Source organism: Lissotriton vulgaris, chromosome 3_2 (assembly GCF_964263255.1).
Source record: "Lissotriton vulgaris chromosome 3_2, aLisVul1.2, whole genome shotgun sequence".
In the NCBI taxonomy this organism is placed as follows: Eukaryota; Metazoa; Chordata; class Amphibia; order Caudata; family Salamandridae; genus Lissotriton; species Lissotriton vulgaris.
The window spans coordinates 246410701-246431463 of NC_141690.1; the positions used below are offsets into that span (position 1 = coordinate 246410701).

Sequence of the window (20763 nt, forward strand, 5' to 3'; positions counted from 1 at the left end):
TAACAGGTGGCATTCCCTAAACTAATCAATATGTTTAACTTTAAACATGTTTATTGAAAACAGACCAATGTCCTGCTTACTAAATACTTACCATTTTCAATACTGCTGCACGTTATTCATTTAGGTGTTTTATAAGTGGCCAAAAATTGCCTTACGGGTACTTCACGGCATGAGCATACACTGTACATCAGAATCCAAATTGTTGGAATAGAGACCTCTTACTTGCCCTTTTTCTGTAGTTAACAAAGGGACACTGGTTATGTCAAAGGACGGTTTGAATAGTTCTAATTTGAGGGTGTTCATAAATATGTAATGAGTTTAGCCCGCCTCTATACATGGCAAGCTGTGTCATTATTAGGTATCTTGGACTCAAAGTTAACAACTGGAGGGCATCTGCCATTTGAGAGATCACTGGAGCATTAGGCGAAAGTCATCAGAGATTCCTTTTGCTATTTCGTAAGGGAGCTCGCGTTTGAGGGCACGCAGAACCTTTGTGTAGGTTTTAATAGGCCTGGGTCATAATGCACAGTATCTTTGTCGCGATTGAACTCAACAGGGCAGCTGACCTTAAAACAGGACCCTGCACCCAGCCGCTCTAGTGCAGCTGAAGAACTCTACAGCAATCCTGTGCAGAGCTTATACTATTGTGTTACACAGATTTGGTTCTGTATGTCAAAACATTTTACATTCAAAATAATCCCAAAGTTCTTGATGAACACAACACTTACCTTCTTAAATCTGTCTGGTAAATGCAATATCTAGCTGCAGTTTCCTCACCTTGTCAATATCCTCATGCACCAGACTGGATCAGGAGATTGATTTCCAGTAACTCCATTGGTTGTCAGTAAGTGGCATTGTCTGGCTCTGCAAGTCCCACCTTGAAAATGACGCCAGAGCCCCACACACCAACCAACCATGCAGGCTGAGGTCAGTATCTTTCTGAAATCTGCCCATATTTTCGGACGTAGATTTGTATACTGATCAGTGTGCAGATCTCTAATTTGGGACCTATTTATGTTGAGAAAAGAGTCCATTCTACAGAAAAGAGAGTTGAGTGGGTCGATGGGGAATGAGCAGTAAGATAAAAGAGTATCCACCAGAAATAGAGTTAACGAAAATAAGTAACTTGTTCTTCTGATGGATACTTATAAACACTGATACCTCATCTTGAGGACAGAAAGCAAAGCAGTATCTCCCAAGTTAGTGGAACTCTGGAATGGCCCAGAGTCAAGATTCCTAGAGGAGAAATGGCAAAAGTGCCCCTCCCATAGTCCCTGGCTATCAAGGTAGAAGTGAATCATAACGTGTGAACTCAAGGCATCTGGGGGCTGCTTTTTAGTCAGTTGTGAGAAAGTGCCCTCGTTCTTGCATGGTATGCCCCCACTTTTTGCTGAATTGCTTATGTTTTTTTGAGTGTGGCCTGGGCTCCTGCTAATCAGGTACCCAGGGCCTAGGTTCCTTTCCTAAAACTGCATTGAAGCCTAAAGCCAATTGGCATCTCTGGCCACATATCAGCCCCTGATAAATGGTACCATAGGCCTCTAAGGCCTGCAGCACTTATTGTGCCACCCTAAGAGGCCCTGTACCCTGACACTCACACACTGCCTTTGCAGGCTACGTGTCTTGGTGCAGAACAAAGTGAATAGTCGACATGACACACATCCCTGTGTGTCATGCCCACAAACCACTGCCCTGGCACACCTCAGTCACCCCTCTAGCTGGGTGCCCTATGCCAGTGGTGAGGATACAGGTGCAGGAGCCCTGTACCCCTACAGTACCCAGGTCCATTCCTGGGCACTGTAAGTGCAGTGCTGCCATTAAGAGTATATGGTGATGTGAGTTTGTCATTACGAACTCCACATCACCATAATGGCTACACTGAAGACTGGGAAGTTTGGTATCAAACTTCTCAGCACAGTAAACCCACACTGATGCCAGTGTGGGATTTAATGTAAAATGGACCACAGAGACCAACCTCCAGTGACCTGACTGAGTGGCTGCCTAGGCTGCCACCACCAGACAAGTTTATGGACCTCTGGGTCGAGAGCTTACTGCTCTCGGGGCCTGAAACAATGCACATCCTTGGACGAGGCGCCCAGCCTCTTCCCCCAGGATGGGCAGGGTTCACGATAAAGAAGCTTCAAAGGCATGCCGTCTTTGTGAGCCTCTCCAGACCATTTGCTGCTTTCAGCAACTGGTCCCCACTGGTTCTAACCCCACTTTGGGAGGAAAAACCAGCGGGAAAAACAAGCGAGGAAAAGAGGTGTGCTCACCTCTGCCAACTCCACCCCTAAGGTGGGGGAGGCGAGGTGAAGCACAACCTCGAGTCCCCGCCATCTTGAGGATGGGGGGGACCCAGCCAGCCAGGGACAGGCTCCTGCCCACTCTTCCCTGGGGTGTACACACCCCAGGGAAGAGACCCATTGGTCCCTGCAATTTACCTACCTGTAATGCCCCTAAATCTAGTATTTAGGGGCACCCTGAACCTTCCTTCCTCAGATCCAGCAACCCCAAGTAAAAGAAGAAAGAAGGACGAGACGCCGTGCAGAGCTAACAAGAGGAAGACGCCCCCTGACTTGGCCTCAGCCCTACAGGCTTGCCTCCCCTCGAACCTCCTCCTGTAAAACCCTGATGTGTCCAGCAGCCAGCAACCTCAAAAACCCCAGAGGACCTGCATGCCTTCACTTTCCAAGCTGTTTCTCCCATGAACACCGGACGTTCTCATGCCAGCCAGGAACCATGAATCCAGCCCACTCTACACCCGCCAAACCCGGGCCGAGCTTGAGGGGAAAAATACCACGAGGAGGTCCCCCCGGCGATCCTGACCCGAGATCTGGTGACCCCTGACCTGCCTCAAGCCTCCAGATGAAGCCTGCAGCCCCAATCCAGAGGACCTCCCCTACTGCGATCAGAGCGGGTAAGAAAATCAGACGTTCCAGCGGTGCCTTACCAAACCTCAACATCTCCACTTACCCCTCGAAGTGGTGGTCGCTCCTGGAAGATCCACGTCCCCGAGCCTGCAGTATTTCTTGGTCTCTATTGAACTCCACAGGGCACCCGACCTCAAAACATGACCCTGCAGCCAGCCGCCCTAGTGCCGCTGAGGGCGCCCCTTTTGTGCTAACTTGGTCCCCAACTTGCCCTGAGCCTAACCCTAGGAGCTTTGCTCCCACAACCCCGTGGCCTGCTTGTCAGCAGCCACCAACCGGAGTCCCCCTATCCTCCATAGGATAACATTGGGCCTCAACACTCTGCACACAGCCGCCCGAGTGCCGCTGAGGGAGCAACAACAGTGCATCACTGACCCTGGAAGACCCCTGAGTCTCACCCCAGGACCCTAACTCCAAAGACCAATTACCTACCTGGAAACCGATAACCTCTTTTTCCTCATAGAATACCATTGACACTTTTTCTCCCAAAAAGTTGCCAAGTGTCGACTTTTGAAAACTAAGAATATTCCTTAAAAAACACCCGAATAACCAAAACACATTTTCTCAACTGTTTTCAGGAAATGTCCCAGAGCTGAATCTAGGTATCCAGCCCTGAGTAAGAAAAGTATTGTTAAAGTAACTTACCTGCAGAGTGAATTTCCTCCCATAGGATAACATTGGTGATTCTATGTGAAAAATGTTCTAAGTGTCAACTTTTGAAATACAATAATATTCTTTAAAAATTGTACAACTAACTAAAACGTATTTACTCAACTGTTTTCAGGAAATGCTCCGGTGCTGAATCTAGGATCCAGCACTGTGTTAGTAAAAGTAATCCGAAAAGTAAACTAGAAAGGTACGAAAGACACAGCAGCAGACCAAGGTCAAGCACATAGGTTCCGTTAGTTTCAATTATACGTTGGTGCAACTACTCCCGACACCCGCTGCCAAGAGGTGCATAAAGTACAAAATGTCCACAGAAAAGGAAGGTGCACTCCAAAAAGAGTCAGTTGAGAAAAGTAAACTAAGTGCATTTTATTGAAAAAGCCTATTGATTCCTATGTACTGAGTCTACTAAGTCTACTAAGTTTGTGCATTGCATTGCAACCCCTGTAAACTCGAATTGGTACAAAGTCCTACTGTATTTTGAAAGTATTCAACAACAGCATCTTGTAGCTGAAAAGCATTTACATGCTTACCTGTACCAGGCTTGCTTGGTTTTAGAAATAAAACAGTATATTTTTTATACAAAACAATTGGCCTAGAGTTCAGTTCTTGTGTGTGTGTGAATTCATTTGCTGACTGAGTGTGTACATCAAATGCTTAACACTGCCCTCTGATACTGCCTTACTGCTCGATCAACCTACCACTTTAGAGAGTAAGGTTCTATCTAACTTTAACCTCTGCCAAACCTCTGGAGACCCTTGGACTATACACACACTGTACCTCACTTTGGTGCAGTATATATAGAGACAGTTTCTTACAGCAGTGTATAGCAGATTTCGATGGAGAGGTCTATCTTCCCTACAAGGGTTCTTTTCTCAATCGCCTTACTATTTGCTCCTGTGAACCCCGCAAAGAGCTGATCATTCAACAGATCGTCATTGGTGCAATCGATATAAAAGCGTAAGGCTCTTCTGGGATCCGAAAAGTTTAGACTTTCTTCCTCTTTTGAGGAATGAGGGGGAGCAAAGAAAACTAGAAGGATGATGGATTGTCAGACGTAAAAAAAAAAGTGTTACAACATTAGGAAGAAATGCAGTCCTAGACCAGGCTTTCGAATAAACCTCCGGGGCCGGCAAGCGCCTCAATATACCCTATTGGGTGATTAGCCATGCTTTATAAATCCTGATTGATAGCCAAAGCACCAGTTTATCCAAATAAAAGTAGTATATGGTTGCTGGACGGACAGCACTTGCAACTTACTCATGTGACAAGATGATACTTTTGCTATGCCCACTGAGACGTCAGTTGTCTGTTGTTGCGCACCAACACTTTCAAGGCACTATAAATCACACACATACGGTAAACCAGATGCAGTAGTCGAACCTTCTCCTACATTGTTCCTGCCGCCACAAATAAGAGTTTCTCCACGTTTATTGAAATTCAGCAAGAAACCGAAGACCTGGCTTTTCGAGTAGTCTTACTAGGCCATAGGTGTGCCTAAACTCACACCTGCTTAGTGCCCTCTGAAGTTATAGAGCTGTCTACTAATCTGAATAACATAACAGGTGCTGTCAAATGGCATTTTCATTAGTGACGCCTGAACGTCACTGGAAAAGAATGTTGATTTCATCTGTGTATGGCATCTAAGCCCCATGCTGGTACACACTGCCCTGCCCAAGCAGTTAGTGGTGTCCAGCCAAGAGTGGATCATTTACTTCAGTGTCCTGTCCATCTTGTATGATTTATGCAAGATTGATGCAAAAGTCTTTAGGGACTGTGGACAAGATCTCGCTAACCATATCTCTCAACACATGCGAGTAAAGTTCCAGATAGCAACTACCATTCACAGAGTGGAGGCAACATTGACTGATGAGGACATTTGCTTCCTGAATGACTCCATACATTTGGCTTCCCTATCAGGAGAAGTAGGAAGGATGAGTTTTGGTCATATCTACTAAAGACCCCTGGACCAGGAAGTGTGAGACTCCAGCAGTTGGTCTGTGTCATCTGGACATTGGTCTTGACCTCAACAGATGGAAATTGGAGGTTGTAAACGTCTGCAGCTCTCCTTCTGACAACAGGAAATGAAGCTGTTTTTTTTGTGGTGGGGGGGCAAGTAGGTAGTATAATCCTCTGTGATGGGAAGTGTCTAACCCACTAGGATGCTGAGATCTAAAGATAAGTTTCCCTCCTCATAATATTGGCATCCATCGTCCCTGTTGTTGTCCTTCATCATTATGTTCTGATTCCTACACAAAGAGGCCTGTCTGGGAAAAGGTACTATCCGATCTGAGTCTGAATGAAGCTGAATTAGTTGTGCCTTAGGTCAAGTTGGTCAAAACTTCGATCTTGTCGGATTCACATCAAAGACCAAAAAGCCAACCCGTCATCCTTCCTAGAGTGTCAGCGCCAGCAATGACACATAGGGAATCATCAAGAACCTCGGGTCGACCTGGCAACAGGTCTGAGACATCCAGACCATGCCAAGGACAGATCCGCCAGCAGTAATCTCACTGGAGGCCTCCCTTGATCCTTGGGGATTAGGGGCACGCCAGAAGGAGCCAGAAGAGTGCCAAAGAAGTGCAACATGGCCTTTTTGAAGGCTCAGACCTATCAAGGTGTCATCGATGGTCCCAGCTGGATTGGGATGAGTTGAGGGATCGAGTATGTGGTAGGAGACCAAGACAGAGATCAAGAGGCATCCTGACATCCCTGCGACTGCATTTGACTAGAGTGTCGGGATGAAGAAGAGTCATGTTTAGACTTATCCTTTTTTATTCAACTTGGACTTACCTGAGGACTTAAAATGGGAAGAGGATCTCTCTCGAGAACGGCCTTGAGAAAGCATCAGTATTCTCGACTTCAGACAAGCCAGGACTTACACACCTTCAAACTGTATTCGGCGATGTAGAGCTTGACCTCACAGTCCCAAACCACCTTTCGGGTCATTCTAGCACAGTCCCCACACAATTTGGGAGTCATGCGATGAACCCATTCATCAAAGACATATATGGTGGGGGTCTGTCATGGGCATTTGTTTGTGACAATCCCTGCAAGGCTTCACTGTAATTTGTGCAGAGGACATATCCTTTGCACACGAAAAACATTCCTGTCAGGTGACAGAAAATCTATGAAGCGAGCCAGAGATCCGCATCCCTAGGCACGGAAAGAAATTAACTTCTGTCAATGTGCAAGAGTGGCGGTTATATGTGGCTACAGGGTCATTTCCGGGGCGAGGAGTATGCAAGGAAATTGCGCAAAAAAATTATCTTGATCCAGTCTGGCACCTGGGGTATTCACAAGTTAAGGATCCTGTGGTTAGAAGTCTCAATCAGAAATTTTCAAACATTTATATGAGAGTGTTTTATTTCTAATATCCTTTGCAGGTTAAATGTTGAATTATAACTATTAAAATGAGCATGGAGAAACCTCCATGTATTTATCATACCCAACTGAACTTCATTGAGGAAGGAAATTTTGTTATAGATGCAAGTGTCATTTTAATACACCATCAATGAACAATTACAATTCATTAGTATACCTTTGTGAAAAGTAGGTTAACTAAATGTTTAATGCAACATAATCTAGCTACGCAAGACAAAGTAGTTGCCTGAAGAACCACGTAACATGTGATTTAAAGAAGCAAAGGATGAATACTATGAGGAAATGGGGTGTATTATATGGTGTGGTGGTGTGGTCTCACTGTTTAATACAAACCCCTTTAGCTATACCCAAGAAATACCCAAGACTTAAAATAACATCAAACCAATTTATAAAAATAGGTTAGATTTTTAAATCATTTTTTACACCAAAACGAAAAAGATCCACCGGAGGGTTCTAGCTCAAGATATAGTAAATCAACACGTTTTTACTTAAATGACTGCATTGGAAAATTCAACAAATCTGACACTTAGAAACTTATTCAAGAAAATGTGGTTACTCAGCTACTTTAGGCAATCAACTCTGGAAGGGAGACAGTCAAGAGGGGTTAGCATGGTTCACAGAAACAATAACCTGTCCAGGAAAAGCAGTCTTCAGTTCCAGTACTGGTGGCTTCTTGCCACGGTCTTCTAAAGCAAGGGATACAGCATACGCAAGGATGCTGAAGATTCTGTACAGAAGAGAGGAGTCTTTGTCAGGCAACTCTTGGGTCCACATGCTTGGTGAGGCAATCCTATCCACAGTGGTCAACCTCGATCAAAGTCCTCTCGAGCCTGGCAGAAGTCCAGTAGCTAGTGGACTAACAGCTGCCTGGTCCAGTGGTTTCAGTGTTTTCTTCTTTGGCGGTAACCTGCCTTCTGGGTGACCTAACTGCACTCTGACGACTGTCCCAGATACAGCATACTTAGAGGCAACTTTTGAGTATCAGGTGTTGACCTTTGGTCTGTAAGGCAGCGAGGAGCGGTGATTAAGGAATCTAGGCTACCAACTCACACAAGCAGGATTCTTCAGCCTTTTTGGCACTGTGATGCGAAAAGGAGATCAGTCAACTGACCATTGGAGTCTCCTGCTGGGCTCAGGAGTCGACATTTCCACGACCAGAACAGCCCCTTCTCCTTTGCTAGCCACCAGGTTCAGTAGGTGCAGACCATGTCTCTTTGCAGGGCCCTTGGTGCAGCAAGGCAGGCTTTCTTAGATTTATTTTCTTCTCCAGCCCAATGAGATCGGAGTTCTAGTGCCCAGGAGTGCCCTTTCTATGCCCAGAAATGCCCTAAAGGGAGGTCGCGGTCACTCGTCAATGGGCTACCAGTTTCCCTCCCACCTGATATCTTCCTGTGAAGTGTGGCATCTAGCTATGTTATGTTATGTTATGTTAAAAAGCGTTTATATAGCGCTCGGCTACTCTAAAAGAGTGTCCCGGCGCTTTCCACAGGCAGCTTACAGTGTATAACAACATAACAAGAAAAACAGAACCCAAAAGAAAGAAACCCACCTAAACAGAGAGATTAAAAAGCCAAGTCTTCAAATTCTTCATGAATTGAAGCAAATTGGGAGTACTGCGAAGTACCAGTGGGAGCGAGTTCCACAACTGGGAGGCCTTGAGGCTGAAGGAGCGAACCCCAATGCGAGCCTCCCTCACGCGTGGAACCACAACAGTGAAAAGGGATTCCGAACGCAGTGAGCGAGCAGGGCGATAGAAAGCCAATCTCTTCTGCAGTTATCCCGCGCCTGAGCCAAACAGAGCTTTGTGCACCAGCGTCAGGGATTTGAACATAATCCGCTTCCGGATCGGGAGCCAATGAAGCGTCTGCAGAAGCCCAGAAGCCCGTGCGCATCTATGCAAACCAAAGATCGCGCGGGCTGCAGAGTTCTGTGCCACCTGCAAACGCTGGACCAAGTAGTCTGGGAGGCCTAGAAAAAGGGCATTGGCATAATCTAGCCTGGATCCAATGAGCACCTGCACCGTAATCCGTCTGTGCTCCGCAGATAGTAGAGGAAGAAACTTGCGGAGCATTTTCAGAATGCCGAAACAGGTGCCGGCCAGGCCAAGAACATGCGCTCTCAGAGAGAGCTTGTTATCGAGCTTAACGCCAAGATTTTTGGCCACCAAGGAGGATTGTGCCGGAGGACACATGGCAGCCGGCCACCACTGCCGCCACTCGGGATCGATGGCACAGCCGAAGAATAGCACCTCCGACATTCTGGAGTTGGCCTTCAGACTATTCCGCTGGAACCAGCCAAAGACCATATCCAGACAGTCCCGAATTCTCTCCCCATCAAATGGCTGGTCTTTTGCACATGTGAAGAGGAGTTGCGTGTCGTCGGCGTAGGACACGATCTGGGCTCCGTAAGCCTCCTCCGCAGCCGCCAGGGGGGACATAAAGATGTTGAACAATGTCGGGCTCAACACAGAACCCTGTGGAACCCCGACTCCCAATGGCGGCATCTCGGCGGAGCTCTGGGAAACCCAGACCGTCTGGCGTCGGCCCTCCAGAAAAGATGTAAACCATCTGAACACCGTCCCCCTTAGGCCAATGTCATAAAGCCTGGCGAGGAGCGCCTCATGGAGGACGGTGTCGAAGGCCGCCGACAGGTCCAACATGACTAGCATGGCCTTGCCACCCACATCCAAGGTCTCCCTGATGATCTCAGAGACCTCCACCAACGCTGTTTCCGTACAAAAATTTGGACGGAACCCGGATTGGGATGGATGGAGCAAATTGTTGGATTCTAGGAAGCTCGACAAGACGCCATGAACATGTTTCTCAGTGATCTTGGCCAGGGCCGGGAGAAGTGAGATTGGCCTGTAATTGGCCACGACCTCGGCATCAAGACCAGGCTTTTTCAGGAGGGGGATCACCATCACCCTTTTCCAGGTGCGTGGGACACTCCCCTCCCTCAAGGAGGCATTGAGGATCGGGTTGACCAGGGGATTCACCACTGCCGCCATCCCGGCCAGGAATTTGGCAGGGCAGGGGTCAAGTGGGGAGCCAGATTTAAGACTGGCCAGCAGAGCCCGGGACATATCACTGGAGACAGGTGGAAAGTCCGTCAGTACTGCCGTAGGCAGGGACGATGTTCCAAGTCCTGCCCAGAGGCCACAGCAACCCTCCACCAAGCTCTCCGAGAAAAAGGCCTGAATTGCCTTAATCTTGTCGGTGAAAAAAGTGGCAAGATCACACGCCCACGCATCAGGTGATACAGGCGGGGGTGAATAGGAAGTAGGGGCCGTGAACTCCTTCACAATCGTGAAGATCTCCTTGCAGGAGTTCGCCGCCGCCTCAATCCTCCTGGCAAGGTATTCCCGCTTGGCACCAAGAATGTCACGATGATAGGCCTTCACCGCCGATCTATAGGCGAGTTTAGCCTCCCCATCATATTGAAGGCGCCAGGCCCGCTCAGCAACCTTGCATTGGCTGCGAGCCATACGCAGCGCCTCCGTAAACCACGGCGAAGATTGCCGAATCGCCGAGGACCGGGGGGTTGCCCTTGGGGCAAGATCATCTAACTTCTCAGTCAACCATCGCTGCAGGGCCTCAGTGTCTCTTTCCGGATCCCCTGAGAGGGGACATGGATGTTCCGTGAGCGCCTGCTCCAACATGCCAGAAGTCTTTATTCTGCCACTTTCAAGGTGGAAGAATCCACACTCTCGGCATGTAGAGCTACCTAGCTCAACCCAGAGGTGTGGCTACCAGTGGGCTACAGGCCCCTGAAAAACCAGTTTGCCAACTTCTTTTCCCTCTCTGAACAGGGTGGAAGTCTGTCTAGCTAAACAATAGAGGGTCCCCTCTCCAAAGTGTTCTCCATATTTGCCCTTCAAAGGTGGCTTCACCTTGAAGCTCACCTTTTTGGCTAACACCGGAGTGGCTTTGTGCCAGGGAGAGGTAACACTTCTCTCCCACACGCAGGCTTCTATTGTGTCCTTTCCTTAGAGTCGTTTGCATGTCTCTCCAAGTGGGCAGAAAGAGGTCTCGGTGTACAAGCAGAGGCGACTTTGGACAACAAAGTGGCAACTTTATAAAAGTTGCGCTCTGCCAACACATTACATTAATTTCGACTTTGGCATCAAGTCTGGCTTAATGTAATGAGTTGTTTCATACCTTACAGTATTAACTTTAATAGTTCCATTCAGAAGTTTGCAAGGCTCAGGTGTTAGCTTGTCATTGCACTCACCAAAGGGGCCACTAGCCTTTTCCACAGTGAAAACTAAAATTGTGGGTTTTTACTGTTGAACCCTCTAAGGATACCTGTTACACTTTTTAGTACACAGCACCTTGCTTTAGGGCTCGATAGGCCTGATATACATCTATTGTCATTGCTTTAAATGGGAAAGTCTGGTTAGCTGTTTAAAACTGCCCTTCCAGTCTACAGTTCTTCCTTTGTTCGACCCAGGGTGCCACAACCAGAGGTGCCATCCCAGGGGTGACCCTTTAATGTACAGGCCCTAGGTACCATATACCAGAGACTTCCAGGTAAGTTCGCTTATGTCAACAGAGTATAACCCAATTCAACTTACAAACTTTAAATGTCAGGGCACGAATGCTTGGTAACCAGGCCACTTTGCAGAGTTGAATAACCAGCAGCATCAGTCCACAACTTTTGGGGTGGCCATACAAAAAAATATATAATAGTCATTTGTAGGAGACTTCAGTTACAATCGATAACATGGAAAACAGAGAAATTCTATTTCAAGTGTGTAGCCTTTAATGGAAATCCTAGAGAGCATTCCCATTTTTTCATTTTTAGGTAACAGGCATGGTGAAAACTGAGTTTTTCCATTTGATTTACCACCAGGTATGAGTACAGTTTCAAATACACTGGAAAAACAGGTAGATAAACTATCTGTATCCATTTAGTTCTGTTCGTAGAATCAAAAATGAAATCTGGCCCATGCCGTAGCTCTCTTTCACAGAAGAGAGTGAGAACCCAGCAATAGTTCCTGATTGGCAGGAGGACTGCCTGAATGAAATATACCCAGCTGTTTGTTATTTATGGTATGTCTGTTATCACCATAAAATCATAGGCATGGACACTATATGGGATGTGTAATGCGCTGCACCTATTCCAAGTGGCTGTTTAGTCTGACCCCAGCTATCCTTTTGTCAAATATAAACTGGCCCTGTGAACCAAATAATCATTCTCATCTTTGACTGCACGCTAATGCGTACAGCTCCACCCATGAGTCACTGAAGATGCCTGCCCTGCCACTGATATGGGACCAGACTAGAGGTTTAAGGGCACTGGCAAGCTGTTGTGAAATGGTACCATGCCTTAGACTATCCAGTTGAAGAACTAAAGGCCCAATTGCTTTACGTACTCCATTGGCAAATACTGCCACAGCAAAGACCCCAATTTAACTAAATATCACCAGTGTTGACATCTACTCCTTTCACTTCTGACCTAAAGAAAGAAGATCCTGTTTTACGCTGCTGTCTGGCTTGAGAGAAGTGTTTAAGCAGTCCACAATGCAAATTGCTATTGAAATAAAGGCTGCAACAAAGTGCTCAACATCTCTCCTTTTGTGTGGCTTGGGAGGTGGAAGAGCCTTCTGCCCTGTCGAGGTACATCGCTCCTGAAACACCAAATTCTCCAAGTCGAGTGCCTCTTTAAACAAGGACCATGGCCACCTTACGATTAAACTGTAAGATGCAGTTTTAAATCACAGCACTCTTCATGAACCCACCCTAATAGCTCCCACTTTGAGACAAACAGAAAATCTGACTTCAGATAGAAAACAGTCCATTCCACAGAACAGGGAGGTGCGTGAATGGTGAGGAACCTGCAGGCAGATTGAATAGTCACCTTAAAGAGCATTACTAACAGTAAGTAACTTTGATAGTTCTACTTGGATTTTTCTACTTGCAGATTTCTCACATTCTGAATTGGTATGAAAGCAGTCCCTCCTATCCCAAAAACAGAAGCCGCGTTTGAGGAGTAGATTTACACCAGGAAATCCTGAAGGACCCAACTGCCAAAGCAGTTATCAATGTAGAGCTGATGTCACGTCCAACCAGTGAAATCTCCCCTTAACCTTGGATGGATGTTGGGCAGAAATGGATCTGCGTCAAATGCACAGAAAAAAATGAACTGTCGTCATTCTACAGGTGAAGTATTTGAAGGTAGAAGTATCCATCAGAAAGGCCTCTACTTGCTACGACTTCAAAGATGGACACTGAAATTCAGGGTGCATCGGGACCAGATTTGGAATCAGCTACTCAGTAGATCTGGAGCAAGACCACGGGGCACACTGACGCCCTTGCACCTTCGCGGATGTTTGAGGGTGGGAAGAAGGAGCTGATTACGGTTTGTTTTTGGGAATTTCTTCTTACACAAATCTGAAGACTTCAGCTTCAACTGTGACGTAGATGTGCTGTAGGAACTACCTCGTGAGTAAAATTGATATCTCTTTTTGGACTTCGACCAATCAGAAATTTGATTCATCTGGGCACAACCTCCACAAGCCCTGAAGTCATGTTCCAACTCAAGGCACCACAAGCATACCTTGTGAGGGTATGTTCGAGACATCTGTTTGCCATAGTCCCTACATGGTTAAAATCCTGTTGTCTTTGGAAGTGACATCATTCCTTTGCATACTGGAAGATTTGGAAACTTTGGGGAAAATGCCATGAGAAAGACGAAGTAGTAGCTCTGGATCCGCATCTTAAGGAGCTGAAAGAACTGACATCACCTTGCATTAGTGACATTCACCTGTGGCTCGGCTTGTCACTACTGGAACAGAACTTAGTACCCGCAGAGTTGCATGATGCCACCTATCCGTGCACAGGAGTACAGTCCGACACATGGGGAAAACTCAGAAAATGAGGAATATGAAGTTAGAAGTATCGATAAGAAACACATCACTCTGTTTTGACAGTAGTTGGATGAGTAGTAGCTGCAGGTCCAAATGGCTGCATCCGAGTCTACAGAAGTTAAAACATGTCCAAGATTTATCTACATATCAAACTGTCCAGGACTGCTAAAGACGGATGATTCAATAAAGGCTGTGGGGTAGGAAACAGCAGCAATTTCAGCTTCTTTAAAGATTACAATGATGATCGCTGTACTTTGAACAGGCTCTTTCAGTATGGTTCTGTAAATCTTTTTATGCCAGTCTCTCATTGTTGTCTTGGACATTGTCCTGTGAGCATCACACTCTTTGCCTCGAAAGGCAATTAGCTCCTGGGACTGATCTGAATTACTCATTAGGATGAATCTCTCTCAGTGCTTACCACAAGATGTCAATATAAGTGGAGTACTACCCACTACTAAGCCTGCAGCCAACAGCCATCCTTTCTAAAGGGTAAAGATGCCAGGGTAATACCCAGCAGCTAATGCACAAACGATGTTGATCTTTTGCTAACATACTCTTGCTCCAAGCTTACCAAAATGTTAATCCTGATACATTGGAGGTAATTTGAAGAACAGGGAAGAACAGAATGAATTAGGAACATAAACATCTCTGTTCCCACTGGCATGCTAGGAGACACAGTGGCTCGTGTATAGATACTGCGAGGTTGCAGGGAGCGAGCTTGGCACCACAGTGCATCAATCTGTACAGCTAGTGTTATTTTGCCTCTTAGGAGAGGAGCAGCTAGTGAAACCTACAGTGGGAAGTAACTGTTCAAAGACGTTCTTTGTTCACTTTGTTACTGGTGAGTTCTCTCTAAAGCTTCATAGGTTCGAACATCAGTGTCTCCGAAGTGGCTCCTGAACAGAGAATGAGAACTGGGCAAAGTTCTAACCAGTGTAAGATTTACAAGTATTAAACAGCGTATGGCCAATTCTATTTTACTCAACACAAATATATCTACAAAAGCTTTAGTTGAACCAATCAGACAAATGTTGTTTACCGATGTTCCATGTAACAGCTCAGTGGATCCACGCAAGTAGTGATTGCACCAATGTTGAAAGAAAATTTAACGTTGGGGTCTGGGTGAGTTTGCAGGGCCTGCACAACATCAAGAACATCTGTGTATCTGCAACAAGAACACATTGAACATGTTAACAGTCACTTAAATACAAAAGACATGTCAAAAGCTTATCATTAAAAATGAGAACATTAAAATATGTTGTGTCAGCTAAATATAAAAATCATGTGCAAGACAAGGTATACAAAATGGTAACAAAGGTTAAAATGCTTTTTATAATGTGCCAAGCTGGAAAAAAAATTACATACATAAGATAACATCTTCCAACAGATGGAAAATAGTTTATGATAAATTACTGTGTATGTACATCTATAACCAACAGTGCTTCTGATTACAATAATACAGTAAAAGCAATTTCTTCTTCTCTGGAAGAATTCATAAGCAAAGTACCGTTGCTCAAAACCCCACACAATTAGAATATTCAACTTCTCCATGTAAATTTAGAAACCAAAAGGCTTTCGTATGAAACCTCTCATCCTCCTTGGAAGCGAAAAGGACGAAAAAACGTCCATGTCAAGTCACTTTTGACTGCAATCTTTGCTATAAAAGATGGCTTTACTCTGAGAAGACAGAGGATAAGTTTAAAAAGCTTGCTAATTACCCATCTACTGCAGCTGTAAGGATCACCAAAAAGTGGTTTTCCAGGTAGGAAGTATTAACGGTCTAAATTAACAAGTCTCTTATCTTCGGCAATGCTCTTTGTGGTAGACACTCGAACTGCTGATTCCTCAACTTGTGAATACCTTCAGGCATCAGACTGGATTTGGAAAATGTTCTGCAGCAATTTCCTCATGCGTCTGTAGGTGGCTTAGTGCAGCCTTGAGTCCGTTCCACCCAAGATGCGATGTCAGGGACCCTCCATAGTCGCCACCTCTGCGCACTGACATCAGTTTCTTTCTGATACATGTCTGCGTCATCAGACGTGAAGCCTCAGCAATCATATTCTGCTAGTATGCAGACTTCTACGATGGATTCTTACTAACATGGACAAAGTGAATCCATTCTGCAAAACTGGGAGAATGGTGGGTTGCAGTTAGAATAGCCACCAGAAAGAGCGTTACCAAAGGTAAGTAAGGATAAGTTACTTACCTGTAATCCTAGTTCTCTTCCAGGGGTATCCTCATCAAAGTCATAAGCACTGAATATTCCCGCCCATGTGCGGGACCCCGGAAACAATATAAAAATATATATGTAAAAACACATATATCTAACTCCACATATATGTACGTACATATATTATTTTTCACACACCAATGCAGCTCCAAAAAGAGGCTAAACCAATGTAAAACCTTGTACATGTACTGCAATTATGAAGGAAACAAAGAACACATTAAATCAAATAACCTTTGAATTTTGTGTTTTAATGAGTAAAACCACTCATAATTCCTGCAAATTGCTCATAAAAGACATTGTTAGCCTCAGCCTGCATTGAAAAGCAATAACATAGAAAATGAAAGCATTTTCAACCAAAAAAACTGGCACTGTGCCTTTAAGGCAGCCCTGAACTCCAGGCTTCCCATCATGCCTCTGGGGTGACAGTTAGGTCAGTTGTTCTTTGCATAACCCTGATGTCAGCGCTAAATACAAATATAAAAAACGTACAGCTCTCATTTACCTGGGGAGGCGGGTGGGTTGCTTATGACTTTGATGAGGATACCCCTGGAAGAGAACTAGGATTACAGGTAAGTAACTTATCCTTCTTTTCCAGGGGATCCTCATCAATAAGCACTGAATAGAATAGCAAGCCCAACAACCACCTGCAGGTAAATGAGAAGTACATCTTCTACCTTAAGACCCAACATCACAGCCCAGACTGGCTGTTAAACAGATTCCGCAAGGAGGCTTTGCCTACTTGGGTATCTGCTCTCGTGTCAGAATCAAGGCAATAATGTATGGTAAATGTATGGACGGACTGCCAGGTCGCCGCCTTACAGATCTCAGACATGGGCACTTTATTGAGAAAAGCCGCAGTCGCAGCCCTTCCCCTGGTGGAATGCGCTTTGGGAGAAAACCCCAGGGGTTTTTGTGCTAGCTGGTAAGCAAGTTTAATACATGAAACGATCCATCTGGAAATGGAACGTTTGGAGGCATCGATCCATAATTAACGAAAAGATGATCAGAATGACGTATCACTTTAGACCTGTCAAGATAGAATTTTAAAACCCTTCTCAGGTCTAAAGAATGCAGAGCCCTCTCAGCTGGAGTAGAGGGGTTTGGAAAAAAGTGGGCAGAGAGATGGTCTGATTTACATGAAAATCTGACACCACATTAGGCAGAAAAAATTGATGTGTCCGTAGCACCACTCTATTCAAATGGAACACCGTATAGGGTTCTGATGCACAGAGGGCTTGAATCTCGCTCACTCTGCAAGCTGACGTGATAGCCACCAAAAAAGCCGCTTACCATGAAAGATGTTGTAAAGTAGCTTTGTGAATGGGTTCAAAAGGAGGACCCATTAACTTTGATAGCACCAGGTTCAACTCCCAGGGTGGAGAAGGAGGACGCACTGGAGGGTATACTTTTTTCAACCCTTGCAGGAAGTCCTTAACAGATGTTAGCTCGAAAAAAGAGGTTGGAGAAGGTGACCGCCTATAAGCCGTTATGGCCGCTAGGTGCACCTTGATGGAATTAAATTTTAAACCTGCTTTCGCCAGAAACAACAAATAAGGAAGAACTGCTTCTTCTTGACATTTGATTGGATCACGATTGTTCTGTATACACCACATATAGAATCTCTTCCACTTGCATGCAATACGAATGTCTGGTGGAAGGACGCCTTGCCTCTTTCAGAATGAACATGCAGTCCTCTGGCAAACCTAGATGGCCGTATTGGATGACCTCAGGAGCCATGCTGCCAAGCTCAGTGACGGAAGGTTGGGATGGTATATCCTCCCGTCCATCTTGGACAACAGGTCCGGCCTGCATGGTAGCCTCTTGTGAGGAGTCACTGACAGGTGAAGCAGGTCCGTGTACCACCACTGCCTCGGCCAATCGGGAGCAATCAGAATCATTGTTGTGCACGAGTGTGTTAGCTTGCTCACCACATTCTGAATCAACGGGAGAGGTGGAAAGGCGTACACATATTTGTTTGACCAGTCGATCAAAAGAGCATTCCCTCTCGAGCCTGGCCGGTGGAATCTGGAGGCGAAGCTTCGGCATTTGGCGTTTTGGTCGTCCGCGAACAGGTCTATGTTGGGACGACCACAGGATTGAAAAAGTTCCTCTACCACTTCGTCGTGAAGAACCCAGTCTTCCTTGTCGTCGAAATGACGGCTTAGAGCGTCTGCCCTCACATTTTGTTCTCCTGGAAGGTGAACCGCCGTGACAGACAGCCTACGAGCCAGAAGCCAATGCCAGATCCTCTGCGCTTCCAACGACAACGTCCGGGAGCACGTTCCCCCCCTGCTTGTTCAAGTAGTACATTGTGGTGGTGTTTTCCGTCTGTACTAACACAGATGCCTCTTGGATTTAGGGGAGGAACGCTTTGAGAGCTAGATGGACTGCTCTCAGCTCCAGCATGTTGATATGGTAAGTACTTTCCTTGTGTGACCACTGACCTTGCACCTGCAGTGGTCCCATGTGCGCTCCCCAGCCCAGAAGGGAAGCGTCCGTGATCAGTGTTTGTACAGGGGGGGGGGGGGTTGATGGAACAGGACTCCCACCTGCATATTCTGAGCTTTTGTCCACCACGGAATAGAAGCTAGAGCTGCATCTGAGATGATGATGTGATCGTCCCAGCGAGCCGATTGTTGATCCCATTTGTCCTCCAGATTCTGCTGAAGAGGACGCATTCGAAGTCTGGCATTCGGGACTAGGAAGATGCAAGACGCCATCGACCCTAGCAGGGAGGCAATCCTGCGCACTTTCTGAACCTTGTCGCGAAGAATCAGTTGACATTTCTGGGTGATCGATGATGGTCTCTCCTCCGAAGAAAACATTTCCTGCTTCGGAGTCTAGCATAGCTCCAAGGAAGTGGATCCTCTGAGTGGGCTGAATGACTGACTTCCCGAAGTTGACATTAACCCTAGTCTCTGGCAGAGCTGTATACAAGTCTGGAATTGATTCCTTACGCTGACTTGAGAAGGATCTTTCACCAGCCAATCGTCCAAGTATGGGTACACGAAGACCCCTCTGCGACGTAGAACAGCTGCAACGAATGCCACACACTTCGTGAACACCCGAGGGGCCGACTTCCACCCAAACGGTAGGACTTTGAACTGATAGTGGGAAGTCCCCAACCTGAACCAAAGAAATCTTCTATGACTGGGGTGTATTGGAAGATGAAAATAAGCATCTTGAAAATCCAGTGAACACATCCAATCCCCCTTTCTGAGATGTGGATATATTTGGTGAAGCGCCAACATGCAAAATCTCTCCTTTCTGACGTGATAATTCAGTGTTCGCAAGTCCAGAATGGGTCTGTATTCTGCCTTCTGTCCTTTTTTCTTGACCAGAAAATAACGGGAGTACACCCCTTTTCCCCTCAGAGACTGGTACTCTCTCGATAGCTGACTTTTCGAATAGAGTGGCGACTTCTCTTTGCAGTAGGTGCAGCTGATGATTTGATGATGACATCGGGGGAACCGGTGGAGGCAGATGATTGAAACGAAGACAGTACCCATTCTGAAGCGAAGACAACACCCATCTGTCTTTTGTGATGCTTTGCCACTCTTTCAAATTATTTGCCAGGCTTCCCCCCACTGGAGTGGTCCACGGCGCTGGGGGAAGAAACTACTCATTGTTTGGATTGAGTCTTGCCGGTGTTGTTGCCTTGGCGTTGATTATTTCCTCTCTTGTAATTACGCTTCCCTTTGTACTGGGACTTTTGTTGCCCCTGCTGATCTTGGCTCTTCTGCCAGTTCGGGGTCTGAACCCGCTGCTTTGCCGAGCCCTTGTTAAAGGAGCGAAATTTCCTCTTGAACTCCTTCTCAAGACCCACCGCCTTTAGATTTTTCAGCTCTGCATTCATGTGCTGCATCTCTTCGTCCGCACTTGTGCCGAACAACGAAGCGCCTGAAAAAGGTAAGCTCAATATACGAGCTTGGGCTTCTGGTTTCAAAGCCGCTAGTCGCAACCATGAGGACCTCCTTGCCGTTACCCCATGAGCATATCCATGAGCTGCTAGGGTAGCTCCATCCGCTGCGGCGCTTATCACCTGGTTGGAGACTTGACTCCCTTCCAGGAGGATTTCCTCAAAATCCTTAGCCGGGAGTTTCTCCACAAAACGCTGCAGAGAATCCCACAGGGATCGGTCATAAATCCCCAAGAGGGCTTCCGCATTGGCAACTTTGAGAAAAGCCGCTGATGTATTGCGGACCCGCCTTCCCCACGAGTCTTGAATCTTACTGTCCTTATCCGGAGGAACAGTGGAAGATGAGGCGACTGCACTGGACTTCTTCGCCGCTGCGATAATCACTGAATCCGGGGGAGGATCAGCTCTGAGGAATAGCGGGTCGTCCTCTGGAGATTTGTACTTTTTAAGGATCCTCGCCGGAGCAGCCTTGGCCGTCGCTGGGGTTAAGAAGACGTCCATAACAGGCTCTATAATCCCCGGCACCAAAGCCAGAGAGGTTTGGGTGCAGACCTATGCTGTAGCGTTTCAAAAATGACTGAGGTCTTGATCTGCAGAGCTTTTAAGGTAACTCCCAGCTTAAGAGCTCCCCTACCAAGTATGTCCTGAAACGTGAAGATATCATCAATCGGTGATACCCTCGTTGAAGGAGACTGTTAGGGTAGGAGAGTAGTTTCTGTGAGAGCGGGTAGAGGAAGAAGTAGAAGGAGTTCTATGCTCTCTCCTT

The 20763-nt window shown here is 46.3% G+C and overlaps 1 protein-coding gene across 1 annotated transcript in view; it reads right to left on the bottom strand.

The window, feature by feature from the left end:
* DNAAF9 (dynein axonemal assembly factor 9) overlaps positions 1–20763 on the bottom strand; it is an 816325-nt gene that overhangs the window by 194309 nt on the left and 601253 nt on the right. Inside the window, exon 28 of the mRNA XM_086964303.1 lies at positions 14888–15013. Within this exon, the coding sequence (XP_086820429.1) occupies positions 14888–15013 (126 nt within the window). The remainder of the gene's footprint in view (positions 1–14887; positions 15014–20763) is intronic.